Source organism: Centrocercus urophasianus, unplaced genomic scaffold (genome assembly GCF_019232065.1).
Source record: "Centrocercus urophasianus isolate 14NV4802_14NV808 unplaced genomic scaffold, USGS_Curo_1.0 seq_10, whole genome shotgun sequence".
Taxonomy (NCBI): domain Eukaryota; kingdom Metazoa; phylum Chordata; class Aves; order Galliformes; family Phasianidae; genus Centrocercus; species Centrocercus urophasianus.
Window position 1 is genome coordinate 55,080,555 of NW_024884142.1, and position 18,258 is coordinate 55,098,812.

General features: G+C 37.0%; 1 protein-coding gene and 1 long non-coding RNA gene across 2 annotated transcripts in view; one reads left to right on the top strand and one right to left on the bottom strand.

Annotated features, from left to right (window-relative positions):
- SYNE1 (spectrin repeat containing nuclear envelope protein 1) overlaps positions 1–18,258 on the top strand; it is a 274,529-nt gene that overhangs the window by 108,970 nt on the left and 147,301 nt on the right. The window contains exons 43-53 of the mRNA XM_042812608.1: positions 29–130; positions 1,223–1,426; positions 2,045–2,252; positions 2,956–3,068; positions 3,831–4,036; positions 5,009–5,164; positions 6,103–6,394; positions 7,091–7,263; positions 9,405–9,714; positions 14,901–15,065; positions 16,358–16,714. Coding sequence (XP_042668542.1) covers positions 29–130; positions 1,223–1,426; positions 2,045–2,252; positions 2,956–3,068; positions 3,831–4,036; positions 5,009–5,164; positions 6,103–6,394; positions 7,091–7,263; positions 9,405–9,714; positions 14,901–15,065; positions 16,358–16,714 — 2,286 coding nt within the window. The remainder of the gene's footprint in view (positions 1–28; positions 131–1,222; positions 1,427–2,044; positions 2,253–2,955; positions 3,069–3,830; positions 4,037–5,008; positions 5,165–6,102; positions 6,395–7,090; positions 7,264–9,404; positions 9,715–14,900; positions 15,066–16,357; positions 16,715–18,258) is intronic.
- On the bottom strand, positions 3,913–16,255 carry LOC122157200. Its single transcript, XR_006167805.1, has 4 exons — positions 16,187–16,255; positions 10,399–10,482; positions 8,766–8,842; positions 3,913–4,070 (listed from the first exon to the last, which is right to left on the bottom strand). It is a non-coding gene; the product is annotated as an uncharacterized LOC122157200 (long non-coding RNA).

Genomic DNA, 18,258 nt, shown 5'->3' on the forward strand with positions numbered 1-18,258 from the left:
TGAAACTTTGACTAAATCTCTTTGACAGTCTCAAGTCAAGGATAAAGAACAGAAGTTGGAGGAGCTTAGCTCTAAAATTTCAGAACTCAAAGAACTGACTCATAGTCAAGAGCCTCCTGCAGATCTCCAGGTAAAACAAAGTTCTTGTGATTCACAGACTGTTCAAATGGCTAAGAAGAAACTCCTTTTGAAATTTCTGTCTCTCCTGTACTGCCTTTTTCTTTGAAGGCGACAGATACAACACTCTGTGGGCATCAGTTTGTTGTATGTTTTTTTCCATATTCTTCATTTTAGACTTTTCTGAAAAAGAATGCCATGAAGTAATTGAACACTAGAGGTGTAAAAGTATTTTTATCAAGTCAAAATTGAATAAGTACCTCAGAAGGTAGCTGGACAAATCTGATTCAGATAATCTCTACAATGTACAACCTTAAGCCAAATCATATGTGAGCACGAACACATTTTGCCTCCTTAAAATAATTATAATGCAGTGGAAGTATGTGTATTTATCAAACCAGAATTATTATTTAGTAGTCTGAAATTAATGCACTGAGCTAGCTGTTACTAAAGTGGAGTAAAACAGGTCACTGAAAGTGAGCTGCTGAACTTTTGTGACTGGGTAGGTCCATATTTTGGGCACATGCAAAACAACAATATGACTATTTTAGATGTTAGATTTCAAAAGGAAATTGGTATGCAAGAACTAAGCTTTCAGTATGTCAGAAGTATTATAAGATAAACTGACTTCTGTGATTTCTACAGATATTTCCAGGAAAATGTAATAATACACAATTACTTTTAAAATATATATCAGATTTTAACTGAACATAATCTAACACTCATGTCTTGTCCATATTATGCAGTGATCATAAACATTAGCCTAATTATAGAACAGAACCCTGTAGTCTGAAGATGCTTAAACTGTGTGGAAATGCTTATTTTCTCCTAAATGTTTCCTTTGTGTGAGCGGTTCAGAAGCTTCAGATTTAAGTTATGTTTATAATAAATTGAATATCTGATCACTCATAACACAAAACCTAGAGCATGTTATTTTGCAAATATCTAATTGCTGAATGTGATAAATATAATAAAATGCACATATATACAGTAGAATAGTTGTGGATATGAACTTACGAGTTTTTGGTTTACTTTTAATTGGTAAAATGTATAGTGTGTATTTTTTTTAATTTAAATGTTTTAAAAATTAACACTTTGCTTTTAGTTTATAGAATCAGATTTAAGGCAAAAACTGGAACATGCCAAAGAAATGTCACAGACAGCAAAAGAGACACTAAAAGATTTCATTTCCCAGAAGATGCAGTTACAGAAGTTTATTGACAAGATGACACACTGGTTAATAGAAACGGAAGAGACACTTTTAAGATGCTCACGTAACCTGGACCTTGAAGCTCTAAATCTAGTAAAGGTCAGTGCTGAAGAAAATGAACATACTTTTTTCTTAATGAGATTAACTTTGTTTTTTGTTGGAATTTTTACTAGCTAGGTACAACAGTTAAGCTTTATATTTCATTTTCACTTGTTAAAAAAAGTAAATACCTTAGAGGTGTATTTGTGACAAACCATGCTGAGATTTTTTCCATTATGAGCTTGGGTTAATGCTGATATACCAGCCAATTGAAATTCAATTTGATGATGAATATTCCTCTCTAGTCTGACAAAAACTTCCTTTCATTCAGAAGTCCCAGCAAATTCCAATGTCATAGTGCATCTCAGGTGTAATTCCAAACTGTGCTGAAAATTATTATTGTTATTCAACATGCTTTACACTTATTATTTTAAAAATAAAATATCAAGCCATGTGAAATAGCACTTTCATATTTCTGTGCTGACTGTTTAGTTTCAAGAATTCATCTCATTTGGAAAATTCAGGAACCTTGATCCAGTACTTCTGTTGATTATGATTAGTACTTGTAACGCACCATAAAAGGAAAGAGCATAAAGGAGGAGAAAGAATGCTTGAGAAAGTAGAGGGCTCTATTGTTTCTTTACAGATGTCATATTTGTGTTATAACTTCATTTTCAGGAAACACAAAAAGACCTGCAGCTCCAGCAGAGCAGCATTGATTCAACCCGTGAGAACCTCAACAGACTGTGTCGCAAGTACCATTCTGTAGAGCTAGAAACTCTTGGTGGCACTGTCACTTCACTAATAAAGAAGTATGAAGCTGTGAATCAGCTCTGTTCCAGAACACAGGCCAACATACAAGAGTGCTTGGAAAAACATTTCCTCTGTGAGTCTTGCTAACAAACCATTAGCCCACAGTCATGAATCATTTGGGAGCCTGCCTGAGTTTCCAGTGATGTCATTTGCAATTATAACGTTATTTTTGTATGCAGCCTTTCAAAAAGTTAACAGATTGCCATATCCCATTTGCTACAAAACCAAGCATTATACAAAAACAGAATTCAACATAAAATATTTCTGAAAGGCAAGCTTACTTTCTTCAATAGCTATGTATGTTGCTGCTTCATAGTCTCAGATTCTCCTGTTTTAGTATTCATCTCTACTACACACAAACACTTTGAGTATTCACCAGTTGGAAATTTATTTAGCCAAATGGAGATAGTAAGTTCCCATCTGAAGAAGTTCCTGGGCTTCCTGAAAAATCATTGGAGAGAAACAGGCAATTTTATATCTTAGACATTAAGATACTAACCTAGATGTTTATCTAACGTTAAGTTGGAATAAATAGCAGCCTGGAATTGTCTGTCTTTCCCATCAACTATAAAGAGAAGCCCAGTGTAAGTGTTCTATTTGGATGTTTTGTGAATTGTGCTACCCAAGGTCACTGAAGACAGTGAGATTCATCCTTTTAGCTTTTACCTGGGGGACCAGATGGATAAATTAAGTGGGAAAGGCAGCTGGATCAGCAGTATTGTGATAAAGATGCTTTGTAAAAAAAAATACAATCTTTATTCTTTTTTATTAAATAGATACTATGCAAGAATTCCAGGAATGGTTTTCTGATGTGAAGGCTGCAGTAAAAGAATTATCTGACAGGTCTGGAGATAGCAAAGTCATAGAGGCAAAGCTGCATGATTTGCAGGTATAGTTAACAAATCAAAAACCAGTAACAAGTGATATAACTATGCATAGATATCAAATTTTCTCTCTTAAATAATTTGTAGAAACCATCGTACTCACTGATTTTATTTCTGAAAAATAATATAAAAATAAATCAACACAGCAATGCATACTTTAGAGGAAATACAGTGGAAATTGTTTACTGTTCTGAAAGATCGGACTGAAGTTTATGTATAACCGAATCATTCTTGTTTGTGATTTTTATTGTTTCATTTTTTTTGTTTTGCATTCATTCTTTTCCTTTTTCTATTCCTTCTATACTTTCTACTTCAGATGAACCATGTTGTGTCAAATATAGCCTGTATTGATTTTTTGCTGGGATAGAGAACAAATATAGCAGACAGCTAATGTAAACGGCTATATAATATAATATATAATATTTTTATATATTATATAAATATAATTTTACAAATATATAAAATATATTATAAAATTATATATTAGATAAATATTCTATAAATATAATATATAAACAGCTAACGTAATTTCTAAAATACCTATTATTTTCAGCTTACTTCAGAGAAGACAGAACTACTTTGTGATAGGAAAATTGAGCTTTGTGAATTGTAGTACCACTTAAAACACTTTATTTGAACTTTCTACTTGGAATTTTTTCCTCACCAGACATGGTTCCTAGCTTATTAAAATCTAACCACTTATAATATAAATTTTGCTTGTCTTTATTAAGTCTTGAAAGTTTGAACAGTGTTCTTTCACCATACAGATTGTGCTAGATTCCCTCAGTGAGGGGCAAAACAAGTTAGATGCTGCCTCCAAGGAAGGAGAAAACTTGTACACTTGCTTACCTCAACCAGCTGTGATCCATATTCAGGAGCAAGTAGCAAAGTCTAATCAGAACTTCAAAGAATTCCTCAGTCAGTGTCTGAATGATAAGCAGGCTCTGGAAGCTTGTGCCTCATACCTGGGAAGGTGAGTTGCAGATAGACTGCATGAAATTTTCAAGCTGTAGAAATACAATTGCAATTTACTGTTAACTAATTCTGTTTGCTCTTTTTCTTTGGAAATATTTAGCAACAAACAAAAAACAGGTCATATATGAGGAAGAATTGTGAGCTCATATGATCCCAAATAAATAGTTGAAATCTCAGTAATTTAAATGCAATTTCCTGGAATGAAAAAATGAATTTTCAGGTTCTGCCTGGATGTTTGAAGATAGTGTGTGCTTTCTACAAAGCATATGCCTGTCCTATACCATTCCAAATGAACATATTTCCCAAAAAGCTAGTAAGAAAACATTCTTAATTTAGCCCTTTTAATTGGAATTTTGAGAGTTTAAATGCTTTTAAGTATAATTAGATTCAAAACTGCTGCTAGCTGAAAGCAAATTTAGTGTAGCAATAAAGGGTAAGAGATCAAGATGAGATGACATGCCTTCATATAAGTAAAAAGTTTACAATCAGGGACTTGGGTGCAGAGCATACTGAGTTGAGTTCTCAACAGTCCAGATTCCACTTATTTTGTCAGTGAAGCTGAAAACACAAAACTTCAGGTACTGTGTGTGTCAGTACTGAGTAAAAGCCCATTTCCATCTGTTTGTTCATTTGTCTCGGACAATATTATTATAAGGATCTGGGAATATTTTTTCTTTTTTACTGTCTTCATTGAGACTAGTAGTAAATAAAAGTACTGCCACTTTAAATTTTGAAGGCTACTTTTCTCATGCAGTTCCCATGATTTTCCTGAACGTTTTTAGAGAGTTGCCGAATATTTTTAGATTACTAGTCACTGTGGAATTATGTTTTGTACAACTCCTATTCGCTAAGAATGAAATTGATACCTAGCTTTGTTTTCTCAGTCTTGTGGATACTGAAAGAACTGAGTTAACTTCTTACTAACTTCACTCCCCTCAAGAAATTAAGGGAATATTTATCTAATCTGTAGCTTTGAAGAACAGCACAAGAAATTCAGCCTGTGGATACATGACATGGAAGAAAGAATGAGCACAGAAGCATTAGGAGAGGTCAAAGAGCTTATTCCTGAGAAGAAAAAGGAGGTGCAGAAAGTAGAAAAGTTTCTGGAAGAGTTGCTGGCTTCAAGGTACATTTCTTAATATACTCTTATTTTTTTTCCTCTGTTAAAAACATTTAGTAGAAGGAATAGTAAAAACATACCATATCCATTTATAAAATTTTCTTTCTTTCTGTTCTGTGAAATTCATATCTGACCAGATTAGTTGGATCTGATACAGTTGAATTTGTATTAAGAGCTCAAATAGCATCCACATCGGCAGTGAAATATTTCTAGAATTCAGACTTAGCCAGTGGGTGATGAAGTAATTGCCATTTTTAGTATACTGTGGTTTTACAAACTTTTTAAAATTGCTATTTGGTTTGTCAAGATATAAAAGAAATAGCAGTAAAGTAGTTCAAGTGGTAGTCAAGTAGTTCTTGCCTCACAACACGCTAAAAGGAAGCACTTGGTCATTGTCTACTTGAGCCTGATGTAAGACATCTTGGTCTGATGTAAATTCCTGTAATCATAGGTTATCCGGAAGTTTGAGATTGAGGCTGTGTAAGGCCAGAGTTTTAATCCTTTTTACTGAGCCTTCTACCCAACCCCAGATTCAGTATCTAATCCTGGGCAAATGGCCTGACCATCATGCATTCCCACCTAAGTCTATAAACTGCTGAGAAGCTTTGGAACGTGCAGAAAGGTAGTAACTCATGCAGAACTGGAAGTCTGAGAGCCATAAAGAAAATAAGTTAGCTTTTTATTTAAATGTGCAAAAGAAAGATTTCAGTATCACAATTTGGAGCATCAAAATCTGCAATAAATTGCCCTATTCACAAGTAAATATATGAATCAGTATACAATATTTCTTTTAAATCTCTCCCAGCTACATTTTCTGTTAACTACCATCTCTAACACTGGTGGAGTATGTGATTATGTGAACAGTCTTCGTAACTTCTCATAGTTGCTACAACAATGTCATATGCTTTTTGAAATTGATTTGCAATCTCAATTCTTTCTTTCAGGGAATCTTGCGAAAAGCTGGCCCAAATTGCACAGGCTTTAAATGAGGAAGGACATGGTGCAGGAAGGGAAGTGCGCCTGGCCTCTCAACATCTCACCAATTATCAAAACATGGTCAAAACTGTCAAGGACAAGCTGCGAACATGTCAACTTGCACTCCAGGAGCACCTCACTCTGGAGGAAGCACTACAGAGCATGTGGTCATGGGTGAAAGAGGTTCAAGAAAAACTGGCCTTGGCTGAGAGTACAGTTGGTAGCAAAGCCACGCTAGAGCGACGTCTGACACAAATTCAGGTAAAGAATAGTAGGACTGAACTTTATGTATCATCAAGATTATAACTATGTGAGGGCCACATCAATGGAAGAGGAATGGGGTTTTTTTGTTGTTGTTTTTTGGTTTTGTTTTTTTTTTTTTGTATTTTTGTATTGTATTTTTACACTGTTATAAAGAAGATGATTTGAATTTAAAACCACCTTAAGCTGGGAGATGCAATGTGAGAAACAGGACGAAGTTTAATGGAGAGGGATGTGAGGTATTATATTTAAAGAGGAATGACCAACTGTGGAAGTGTGTATTCAGATTCAAAAGCTGTCTAATGGAGAAAGCCTTGAAATTATTCACCTAGAAAGCCTGTGGCATATATATATTACAGGAGGTTTTCGAGAACAGGCTAGATAGACATCAGTTGGAAAGATTAGTCAAGCTGTGTGCTGCTGTCTTTCTGTGCAGTCCTTGAAATACTCATTATCTGCTGCAATGTAAGCAATATTTTAGGATGACTAAGACAGTGAAATACCTGTGTAACTGTAGGGAAAACCACCAGATTCCTTGCATATAATAAGGGATAGACACCTAGAAAAACAGGAATTCATTCTGGACATGTTTGTCAAGGGTAAACGAGTTCAGAAATTGTGTTCTCTGCTGAAAGAATGACAGCCTTCAGCTGCCAGCAGATTGCACTTAACATTTTGATTTATTTTGCCCCACAGGAGATTCTCTTACTCAAAGGAGATGGTGAAGTTAAGCTGAACATGGCTATTGGCAAAGGAGAACAAGCACTTAGAAGCAGCAATGAGGAAGGACAAAAGGTGATACAGACAGAGCTACAAAAACTGAAGGATGTATGGAATGACATCATCAGCACATCCATGAGCTGGCAGAGGTAAAACTCACTGAAAAACATGGGTCAAACCCTGACACCTTGCTTAGCACCAAAGAGTAGTATCTTACAGCACACAGGAGCCCACTCTTTCATCTACCAGGACCCCTAGGTCTTTCCCTGTAGGGCTGCTCTCAAGGATTGTTCCTCCCAGTCTGTATATATGTGCCTGGGATTCCTCTGGCCCAAGTGTAAAACCTTGCATTTTACTGTGTTGAAACCCACTATATACTCCCAGGCCCATCTTTGAGGTACCGCTGAATGGCATCACTTCCTTCCATTGTGTCAACCGCATCGCTCAGCTTGGTGCCATCAGAAACTTGCTGAGGGTGCACTCAATTCTATCATTGATGTCACTGATGAAGATGTTAAAGAGCACCGGTCCTAAGACAGACCTCTGGGGGATGCTGCTCATTACCAGCCTCCACTTGGACATACAACCATTGATCACCACCCTTTGTCTGTGGCCTTTCAACCAATTCCTTATCCACTAGGTGGTCTACCCATCAAATCCACATCCCTCCAATTTGGAGATAAGGATGTCGTGGGGGACCATGTCAAGGGTCTTGCACAAGACCAGGTAAATAGCTTCAGTTGCTTTCCTTTTGTCCATCAGTACTGTCACTCCATCATAGAAGGCCACCAGATTGGTTAGGAACAACCTTCCCCTGGTGAAGCTGTGCTGGCTGTCTCCGATTACACAGTCATTCCTCATGCAATCTAATATGTCATGCAGGAGGATCTAATATTCAGAAAAGATAGTAATTGAAAGTAGGTTTATGTTTTCCTGCATTTGACACAATATAATTTCTGAATAGAATATCATTACTTTTGATTTCCTTCATCATTCTTACCAATCTGTTCTAGAACAAGTTTCTCCTTTGTTTCCAGTTGGACCATATTACTTAAATTTATTTTATTTTTTGTCCTCTGAAATCTCTGAATTGCTTTCCGTTGTACTAAACCAGGCTATTCTCAATTTTTGTATTTGTAGATCTGATTACCTCTTCCTATGCAAAGATACTTTTTCACTACCAAATTCCACCCTCCTTTCATTTCTTTGAACATCTGACATTTAAATTCTGTTATTCAAGCTAGCAGCAGCCCTTCCCTATTTATCATCTATGAGTTTTACAAGCAATATAAGTTCCATCCTCCTAATCAATGTTGGATAGAAAATGGACTTCTGCATGATCCTATTTCCTTAGCTTTCTAATAACATCAAAGTTTTCTCTGCATCAGAAAACTGTCATAGGTCTGTACTTTAAACAGCTAAGTGCCAACGTATCTCTGTCTTTAATATCAGTTATGGAAGGGGCTATGATACAGGTAAACAGGAGTTCTTCAATTAAAATTGATGTCTCTTATAGTCAAAAACAGTAATACATTTTGATCTAGAAATTTGTAATGGGATGCTTTATGGTTTTATTCTAACTTCAAAAATTTATGTCATAAAATATTGTGTGTATTAGGGGAGACTATCATATTTTGAATGAAATCCTTACCATAGTCATGACTCCTGCTAAGTCCAATGGAATCAGAAATGCATTCCTCAATACAAGTCCCAGAGAGACTGGGAGATCTGCTAGGAGGAGCAATATATAAAGAAAGGTGTATATACATATATATAAATATATATATAAATATATATATAAATATATATATATAAAAGAATACATATTTTCTCAGTATTAATGGTAAATATATATATTTATTATTAGTGGTAAAATGGACTATATATAACTGACTTATTCTTCAAAAAGTCTCTGGAATACAATTTAATAGTCAATAACTTTACGTTTTATTTCTGTGATCATAATAAGCTTCACTAATGCTCTATGTTTTACTTTGCTATGCAGACAATGAAATATGTATTTCATTAGCATGAGACAGATATGTTGCTCATGTAACCTGTACTAGAGAAGCAGTTTTATCAGGTTATATGTAGCAGTAGTGCAAAGAACACACAAATTCTAGAATATCTTGGATTTAAGCTGATAAAGAAAACTAAAACAAGATGGAGGAAACAGCATATTCTAAACATATTATAGATGACTACACAGTCTAACGGTATAAATAGACATTTTTTGCTTAGACCTTTTGAAAGTTCTCATCTGTAATGCATATGTTTCTTTTAATGTAAGCTGCTTAGAGTCCCTCATCAGCCAATGGAATGAGTATTTGGAAAAGAAAAGCCAGTTGGAGCAGTGGTTAGAGAAACTGGATCACAAAGTGGAGCAGCCTTTAGAACCACAGATAGGTCTGAAGGAGAAGTTTGCACAGCTGGACTACTTCCAGGCTATTGTTTCTGAGATAGAGGATCACTCTGGTGATTTCCAGCAACTTGCTGAAAAAACTGCAGAACTTTACAAAAAAACCGAGGATGATTCTTTTGGAGCAGCAGCTCAAGAAGAACTGGAAACACAGTTTAATGACATCACAACTGTAGCCAAGGTAAGATAAAGGAAAAGGCTTCCATTTCAGGTAAAATTCTTAAACAATTGTATATAAGGCTAAATTTTTGATTTTTCTTCATTTATAGTGCCTGAAAGACAGAATGTATTTGAATAGTCTTGCCTTTTGTTATAGTTGAATCTAATAAAAGTGTTGTGTGTAGTTTACTAAATATTCAGTGGAATGCAAAAAATATTGGAAATTGAAACTGGTACGGTTATGATTTTTTGAACATTGAAGAGCATATGTTTTATTCCTAGTTTAACATATACAATAATAGCTTCATGTATACGATAATACTTTGGAGAGTATTCCATATTTATTTTCATCTAGTTCTTTTTTTTTTTTTTTTTTTCATTCCTAGCACACATTAACCTAGAAAGATAAAAATGGAATGTCTCCTCGAGCAGAAAATATGGTCAGAAAGAGAAATATTATTTTCAAAAATATGCTAGTATTTTGTGTTATTTCAAGTCATTAATCACTGCAGTTGTTATACTGGTACACTATTTGGTTTCTAAGGAAAGATAAAGCAGCTCACGAAGCCCTTCCACCATGAAAATCAGAATGGTAACAGTAGTTCTGAGATTGTCTGCATCTTCACATCAGCATCTTTACACCAGCAGGAGGCCACATAATAAGAAACAAATGTTGCTGTGAGATTGAAGTAAACAATATACACACCTTTAGCAATCTGATAGGAAGTACTGTCTGGGTTTTCATGTATTGAGAATACTGCTGATGTCCTACATTGAAGTAATATGCTGTCTGTAAAATAAAGAAAGCCAAAGTGAAAAAAAAAAAACACAGCAAAACAGAAGACCTAACGAGTTATCTGATAGGAAGAAACATTAAATGTAGAATACATGAATTTACTTGCTTAGAAAAAAATCTGTGCATTTTTGTTTCTTTGTTTTTTATAACGTAGATAGGAAAGCCAAAAAGTGTAATACAAGTTTGCTTCTGTCTTTTTCACTTTAATTTCTGGGGTAAGATTTCTCTTGTTTGTAATTACCACCTAATCGCACACTGACAGGTTTTTTCTATGATGAACTTTTGCTTTCTTTACTCTTTCCAGTTGGAAAAAACAAATCCTATTTCTAGAGAATTAGCGCACTTTCATGCTTGTCTAACTGCTTCTTTCAGGAGTATTGAAGTTGGAACAATATAAAAATTGATCCACTAAAATTGTTTAAACTTGTGTACAAAGAAAGCATCACAAGTTAGCATGGCAGTGTCTCCTAAAATCTATATACATCAATAAATTTAATTTCTTGGGCAATTTTCCTTGTTCCTCAAAATTAAAATAAAAATCCTATGTGTGGGTTTAAGAACAGATTATTTTTCTTTCAACAATTACTTGTCTTAACTGGACTAGAGTCTTCCAGATGGACTGACTGTCTGGGAATAGCTGTACACATCTTGTTCTACAAAACAGGCCAGATGTGGACAAGAAATTGTATACAGACTTTAACGTCTTCTTCTGGAAGGAGATGCTGCATCAAGCTTATGGCAGATTGCTCTTTAAATCTATCTAAACCAGGATACAATCTAGGGAATTGCTGGGACTGCTGACAATCAGAGGTCAAAGATGCACCCAGGGAAAAAAAGCTGTACCAGAGAAGCTCCAAGAATTTGCATTGTACCTTTCTACTGAAGGCATTGAGGATATTCTCACACCTGGATTTCTGTTACAGCAGGCAGGCAAGAGAGAGAGTTTTCTGTTAAACATATGGGAAATCTTAAACCAAGGAATTAGATATTAATAACTACCCTTAGGCAAATGGCATTCAGCTGTGGTTTCTTGAGAAATGCTCAAACAGAAAGCACTAAAAAGCTGGCCAAGGAGGGGTCACTCTGCCAGCCTGTGTCAGTGCCAGCTTCAAGGGAGGCCCTATGGGGAACTGCAGTCTTATGAGCATGGCTGAAGTCACTGGAGGGCTGCACTCAATAATGAAATTGGAGGACAGTATTGGATAAATATAGACTGCAGTTTGGTATCTGGAAAGCATAACTTTAACAAATGGTTGTGGTTTAAATTGGCAGGCAGGTGATCAGCACACAGTCATTCAGTCACTCGTCCTCCTCTTAGTGGGATGGGGAAGAAAACTGGGGGGAAAAAAGCAAATTAGAATGGATGGGTTGAGATAGAAATTACTTTCTAAGATGAGGGATGTGGGGGGGGAGGGAAGAAAAAAAAAAGGATAACAGTTATAATATATATTATCATATATATTATGTTCTATGACAAAACAAATGACGCACAAACAATTGCTCACCACCCAACATCCAATGCCTAGCCAGTCCTGAGGCAGCAGCTGCCTGCCTGGCCAGTTTCTCACCATTTAAGTTTTTCTCTGCATGATGTCATATGGCATGCAAGGTCCCTTTGGCCAGTTTAGGTCAGTTATTCTGGTTCTGTCCCCTTCCAGCAACCTGTGCCCTCTCACCCCTCCTCACTGACAGGACAGTAATGAGAAGTTGATATGTCCTTGGCTCAGCACAGCACTGCTCAGCAATGACTAAAAAAACTGTTTTGTTATCAGTATTGTTTTTCCCCTGAAGTTAAGCCATAGCATCATACCAGACACTATGAAGGAAAAATCAGCTCAGTCTCCGCAGAAACCAGAACACAAATATGCTGGAGTAATATTAAAATGCCAATAAGCACATTAAAAAAAAAAAAAAAACAAAAAACAAAAAACAAAAACAAAAACAAAAAAAAAACAAAACAAAAAAAAGTGATAGAGTGGGTTCTGGGTTTTCTAAAAGCCTTTGACAAGGTTCCACAAAAAAGGCTATATGAGAAAGGGAGAAAGGTAAGCTACCACAGCATTGGAAGAAAGTTCTTTGATGGAGTAAAAATGTATTCCAGAGTAGGAAGAAAAGGCTAGTGGTTGTTTCAGAATGGAGAAGAGTTAACTTGGGTTTACTTGGATTGGGTTTAACTTTGATTCTCCAACAAACTATATGGGAGCTAGTTTTGTTTAACTTCTTTTTTGGTGCCTGGAAAAGGGAGTGCAGAGTGACTCTTGGAAATAATATGCAGTTATCTTGGACAGTCCAATGACAATTCCAAAGGAACTGTCAAAAATATGAGCATGTGGGCAAAGAGGTGGTTGGTGTACTTCAATGAAGATAAATATAAGGCAGTATCTGTTGGGGGGTAAAAATATCTGAAACTTGATTGCATGATTCTGAATTCAGAACTTGCACTTACAATCCAAGGGACCACAAAAAATCACATTTTTTTTGTGATTTATTTTGTAAATTGAATTGTTACGAGAGGAGCATATACAGGGTAGGATTCATCTTTTTGAAGTGAAGAAAGCTGAGGGAGAAATGCAGTCACAGGTTATAATGAAGGTAATGGTTATACAAAAATTTTAGTCACCAAATCTGACTGTTTGAAAAGGTATTTATTAAACCTAGTGGATTTTTTTTTTAGTGATGTCTCCACTCTTTAAAGTAGAGGTAAGCAAACTTCCACAATCTGCTGCTATGTATTATTATCAGGAGTTTTAAAAAGGAGATGGGCAAAGCAACTGACAATATATTTACAAACACACACTGAAGAAAAGGAGTAGGCATGAACTTTCTTATGTTCTTAATCTAGTAATTGTAAATGTCACAGAAGTATAAGGGAAACTGACCACACGTTTGCAAGGTTTGTGTGTTATCCATAAATGATGCTGTGGAGAATATTTGGCTGGATGAGTCAGTAGTCAGACCCAGCAGAGCACTTCTCATGTGCTGAGTATGTGGTGCAGGTATCTCTACTTTGCTTGCATCAGAACACGTATTATGTCTCCTCCTGCCAATCTGAGGCTGTGCTGTGTTTCTGGTGGCTGTCTGTCCTCTGCTCTGTGGAGAACAGGACTGTGAAATGTGGTAAATTCATCATCTGTGGGGCAGCAGTAATCCTACAGCAGCACAGGGCCACCAAGCTGAGAAAAGAATTGGTGCCACAGAGAGAGGACGGGATAAGACTGGCCTCATGATATGCCAGGAAAAGCTGCTGCTCCCTTCTCCACTTCCTGTAATGGCAGGACTTACTGACAAGTTTGTAGTCTTTTCTCTGAGAGAGAATAGTACTGACTGAAACTGGTAGAAGCCAGTGCCAGAAGAGGAGACCTACTCAAATTGTTTTTCCCTCCATGCTCTTGCTCTAATGGTGTTATAGTTTGGTACAAATGAAGTAAATAAGGTGTGTATTTGCCTACCATGGGGCTCTTTTACTGCCTTAAGATTATGTTTATTTTTTTTAAGTCAGACACATGTGAACATTTTCTTTCATGTTTGTTGCATCAAAAGCATAAAGATTTGAAAACTTTGAGGATTAACTTTAGTTCACAGTCGTTTAATTATAACCATCAAGGAAGCATTCCAAGAAATTATGATGATTATTTTCAGAAGGAACAGCAAAGCTTAATAATCTAATTAATTTTGAAAATCATTATTTGAATGTTGAGTTATTCAAAATTAAAAATATCTTCTGTTTAATTCATAACTGTTTGAAATGAGTTTAAGGACACTTAGGTCTAGATCTATGTATTCACCTAGGACTGAAAGCTATTGAAAGCCTTATGATTAGCTCAGTTCACTTTTGGTTATTTTTGATAAACATTTCTGAGAGTTAATTCTTATGAATTTAATAACAAATCAACATAGTGAGACCCAAGGCCAGTCTAGAACAGAACACTATTTCATCTGATTATAATACGGTAAACTGGCTCCACATGAAGATTATGTTAAAATATTGATGTGGAACCATGCTATCATTGCATGTTTGTGTCAGGGAAAGAGTCCTCTAAGAGCACAAAAAAGATGACTTGGGCATGGCCTCTATTTCTGATGTGATGGCTAAAACAGAACTTGGCACCCTAAACATCTGTTGCACTTTTAAACAGCAGTACTCCTCAACTGCAATGCTCATATGGGAGGACTCTGTGACTCTGCTTAATATGTATGGAGACTTTCTTCTAAATAAGAGCAGTGTTTCTGCCAGCATTCCTGCCTAGACAAACCTAAATCACAACTTGTTCCTTGTAGAACAATGTAGACCAGCTCTCTATACCAATAAAATCTGGACAAAAGCCAGGAAAGTGTTTAAGTACATTAATGGTTTGTTTTTTTGGTTTTGTTTTGTTTGTTTGTTTTGGGTTTTTTTTCCTTCTAAACAATAGGAGAAAATGAAGAAAGTGGAAGATATCGTGAAGGATCATTTGCTATACCTCGATGCAGTGCATGAATTCACAGACTGGCTCCATTCTGCAAAGGAAGAACTGCATCGCTGGTCAGATGCAACTGGAGATACATCAGTGATACAGAAAAAGTTGGCCAAAATCAATGTAAGAAATGTTATCTACCATGATTTCGTCTGTGATTCAGAACCTATAATCCAGAGCATTCAAACTGTGCCATCTTGTTCTTTGTTTATTTGAAGTGGGGACTACATTCCAGTGAGCTGAAAACACACTTTCTAAGCTATGTGTTATTGCCTCCCTTCCTTAGCTTTAGTAAGCTAATGTAGTGAAAGCACAAACAGACCTGAGTTAGTCACCCCATACATGGAAACAGTTTTCAATAGTGGAAGCCCAAAGGCATCACAGAAGATTGTAACTTAACTGATTAATGAGCTCTGCCCTGTTCTCGTCCTTAAAACTGCTGTCTCTTTAAGTACAGCTTCTAAATCAATGTAAAATAGAACCTTTTGTGATTTGCATGAATTGGAGATGCATGAAATAGTACAAGGATCATTCTCCTTAAAAACACCGGAAGCATAAGGGTTGCCTCTCTATATCTATTCTCCTTACTCTCCCATCTCATTCCTAGGCATTCAATGGAGAGCAAGTTATGCATTTCAGAATGTAGCATACAAGCAGTGTTTTAGCCTGATCCTACACAAGAGTGGGCCAGTGAACAGACTAGAGGAGGCTACAGACAGCCAGGTCAACTTAAAAACACACGTCGATTCTCTTGGATAGTTTCTAGCCTCCTTTGTGCTTAAACTCCCCACGTATAATATGAGAGAGGGAGGAGACAGTAGTTCCTAGTTCATAACACTAACAAGATAATAAATAACATTACTTTAGCACATAGTGACTGGAATAATACTTGCATTTTCCAACTTTGAAAGCTGAAAACTACCAAATTATCATATAGCTTGTGTAAGGCTGAAACAGTCCGTTGTAGAAAGAATTCGGAAAGAAACAACCAAAAGCATAAAGCCACATGTGCAACCAATTATGGCACATCACAGATCACGAGTAGGCTGCCGAATGCTTTTTCTGGGCAGCACAGCTTTGTTCTTAAAACTGGCACCAACAGCTCCTTGTCTAAAACATCAGCAAAAAAAGTTGTTTTCTGCGTCTTAACCTAAGCAGTATTTTTTCAGTATCTAAACCAGTTATTCCTCCCCTAAGCTTATGGAGGTTTCAGAACGGCTTTGCAATCAGCACGCAGCACGTACCCGCTCCTGACTGCGCTTTGGTCTCGTGCCGCTCCACACGCAGCACGGCTGTTCCCGAAGCGGTGCGGCTGGAACCGCAGCTCGGAGCAGCTCACAGCACTGCGGCTGCCCCACGCGTGGCGTGTCCCCTTCCCAGCTGTGGCCTGTTACCATGGCGATGTTGCTTTGCAGGAGCTGGTAGATTCTCGCCAGATCGGCGCGGGCCGCCTCGGCCGAGTGGAGACGCTAGCTCCCGCAGCGAAGCGCAGCACGAGTGCCGGCGGGTGCCAGCTCCTCGCCGCTGAGATGCAGGCCCTGCAGTTGGACTGGAAGCAGTGGGAAGAAAGCGCTTTCCAGAGCCAGCGCAGCCTGCGGGACGTGCTGAGCCAAATGGCCGTGTCGGAGCAGGAGTTCGCCACGCAAGTTGCGCGGCTGGAGGAGGCCGTGCAGCGGTTCGGCGGGCTGCTGGCTGCCTGGTCGCAGAGCCTGACTCCCCTCGACAGCCGTCACACCGACGCCGAGATCGTGGAGAGCTGGCGCAAGGAGAAAGTAAGCTCGCTTCTCTTTTCCAAGCTGTTTTTGGGTTGTAAATGTGCAGTGACTGAGGACAAGCAACTTCTTCCCGGTGGCACAGTCAAGGAATGGGAGAAGTAGCAAATAGTATAATGCATTTATGAAAATTTGCCTTAAAAACTTTCCAAGCTTTTCTGTAACTGTATTCAAAGCAAGTAGTGTTTACAGAAAACATTTATTTGGTGTCTGCTGTACAAGGCTTAGCGAGTGCTGCCTGGAGCTCAGACGTTAACATTTGGGCTTGGCTGTAGGAAAACGAAGGAACTGCCTCTGAACTCCTCAGGCTGCTCAGCATTGCAAGCCAAGTCTGTGACTGGGAAAATATGAGGCATTTCCTACATGCTGAGCAGCAGCAGGAGTGATTTCTTTCTTACTTACAGTTTGTTGCACATGTGTTGATTTTATACATTCTGTTTCTTGAACTGTCCTTCACGTTATGCATGTTAAGATCTTGTCCTGTATTTGAAGTTGTATTGGAAACTGGCATACTTGACTGCTTTGCTGTGGAATGTAGTGGAATTCAGAGAAACGGGCAGTTCCTCTTTATTTTGCTCTTCTAGCAAATGTTTCACATGTAAATACAACACACACACGAATGTGTATTCACAATAATCAAGATACTTCTGTGTATGTATCTTAATTCATATGAATCACAGATGTAAAGATACACAGTATCTTATCCTTCCCTTCTTGTGTTACAACAAAGTACCTTCAGTAAAAGTTACTTTATGCTTGCTTTCTGTCCTCTTCACTGAAGAAACAGTCAAAAAGTCCCAGAACAACTTCTGTTTAAGCTGAGATTATAAATCTTTTCCTCTAGAGTCTGTGCCAAGTTATTTCTATGGCTTTCTCTTTCACAGAATTCAAAGATTTATGCCTTTGTGCCAGTACATAGCTGTATCAGTAATAGAGTTGAAGTTACACGGGAGTAAATAATAGTACAAATAAGCAAATGGTTATGTTTCAAAAAAGGAACATAGGGCATGAAATTGTCAGCAAGAAACAGCTGCAATTATGAGGACTTTTTTTTTTTTTTTTTTTAATAAGTGGAATAAGACACTATTCAAGTGGAGTAAGACATGTTCATAAGACATTATTTTGCTAATACTATATATGCTATGAATGTACTGTCACTGTAAAGCTGTTTACTTAGATTCTAAAGTTATAAACTTAGGATAAGGAGAAGTATGCAGAGTAAATACAAGATGTGCTATGTGCAGCCCTACTATATAAAATTATATTATTTGAGGAAATGTTGTCAGGACAGTAGTCCTTAATTTCTGACCCAAGAAAATGGATCCTATTGTGAATGTAAAACAACATTGCAGCATTCTCTTTCCATTGTCTCACAGCAATTCTGTTGTCATGTAAACCAAGGCCACAAGTTAAAAATGCATTTCCTAATTCTCAGATTCAGCAGACTCACTGTTATTTTGTACTCAAGCTCTGTTCCTGTTAGATATGTGCGGTATAATGGCACTAGATCTGGAATTTGCAATTCAGCAAATTATTTTGATAAT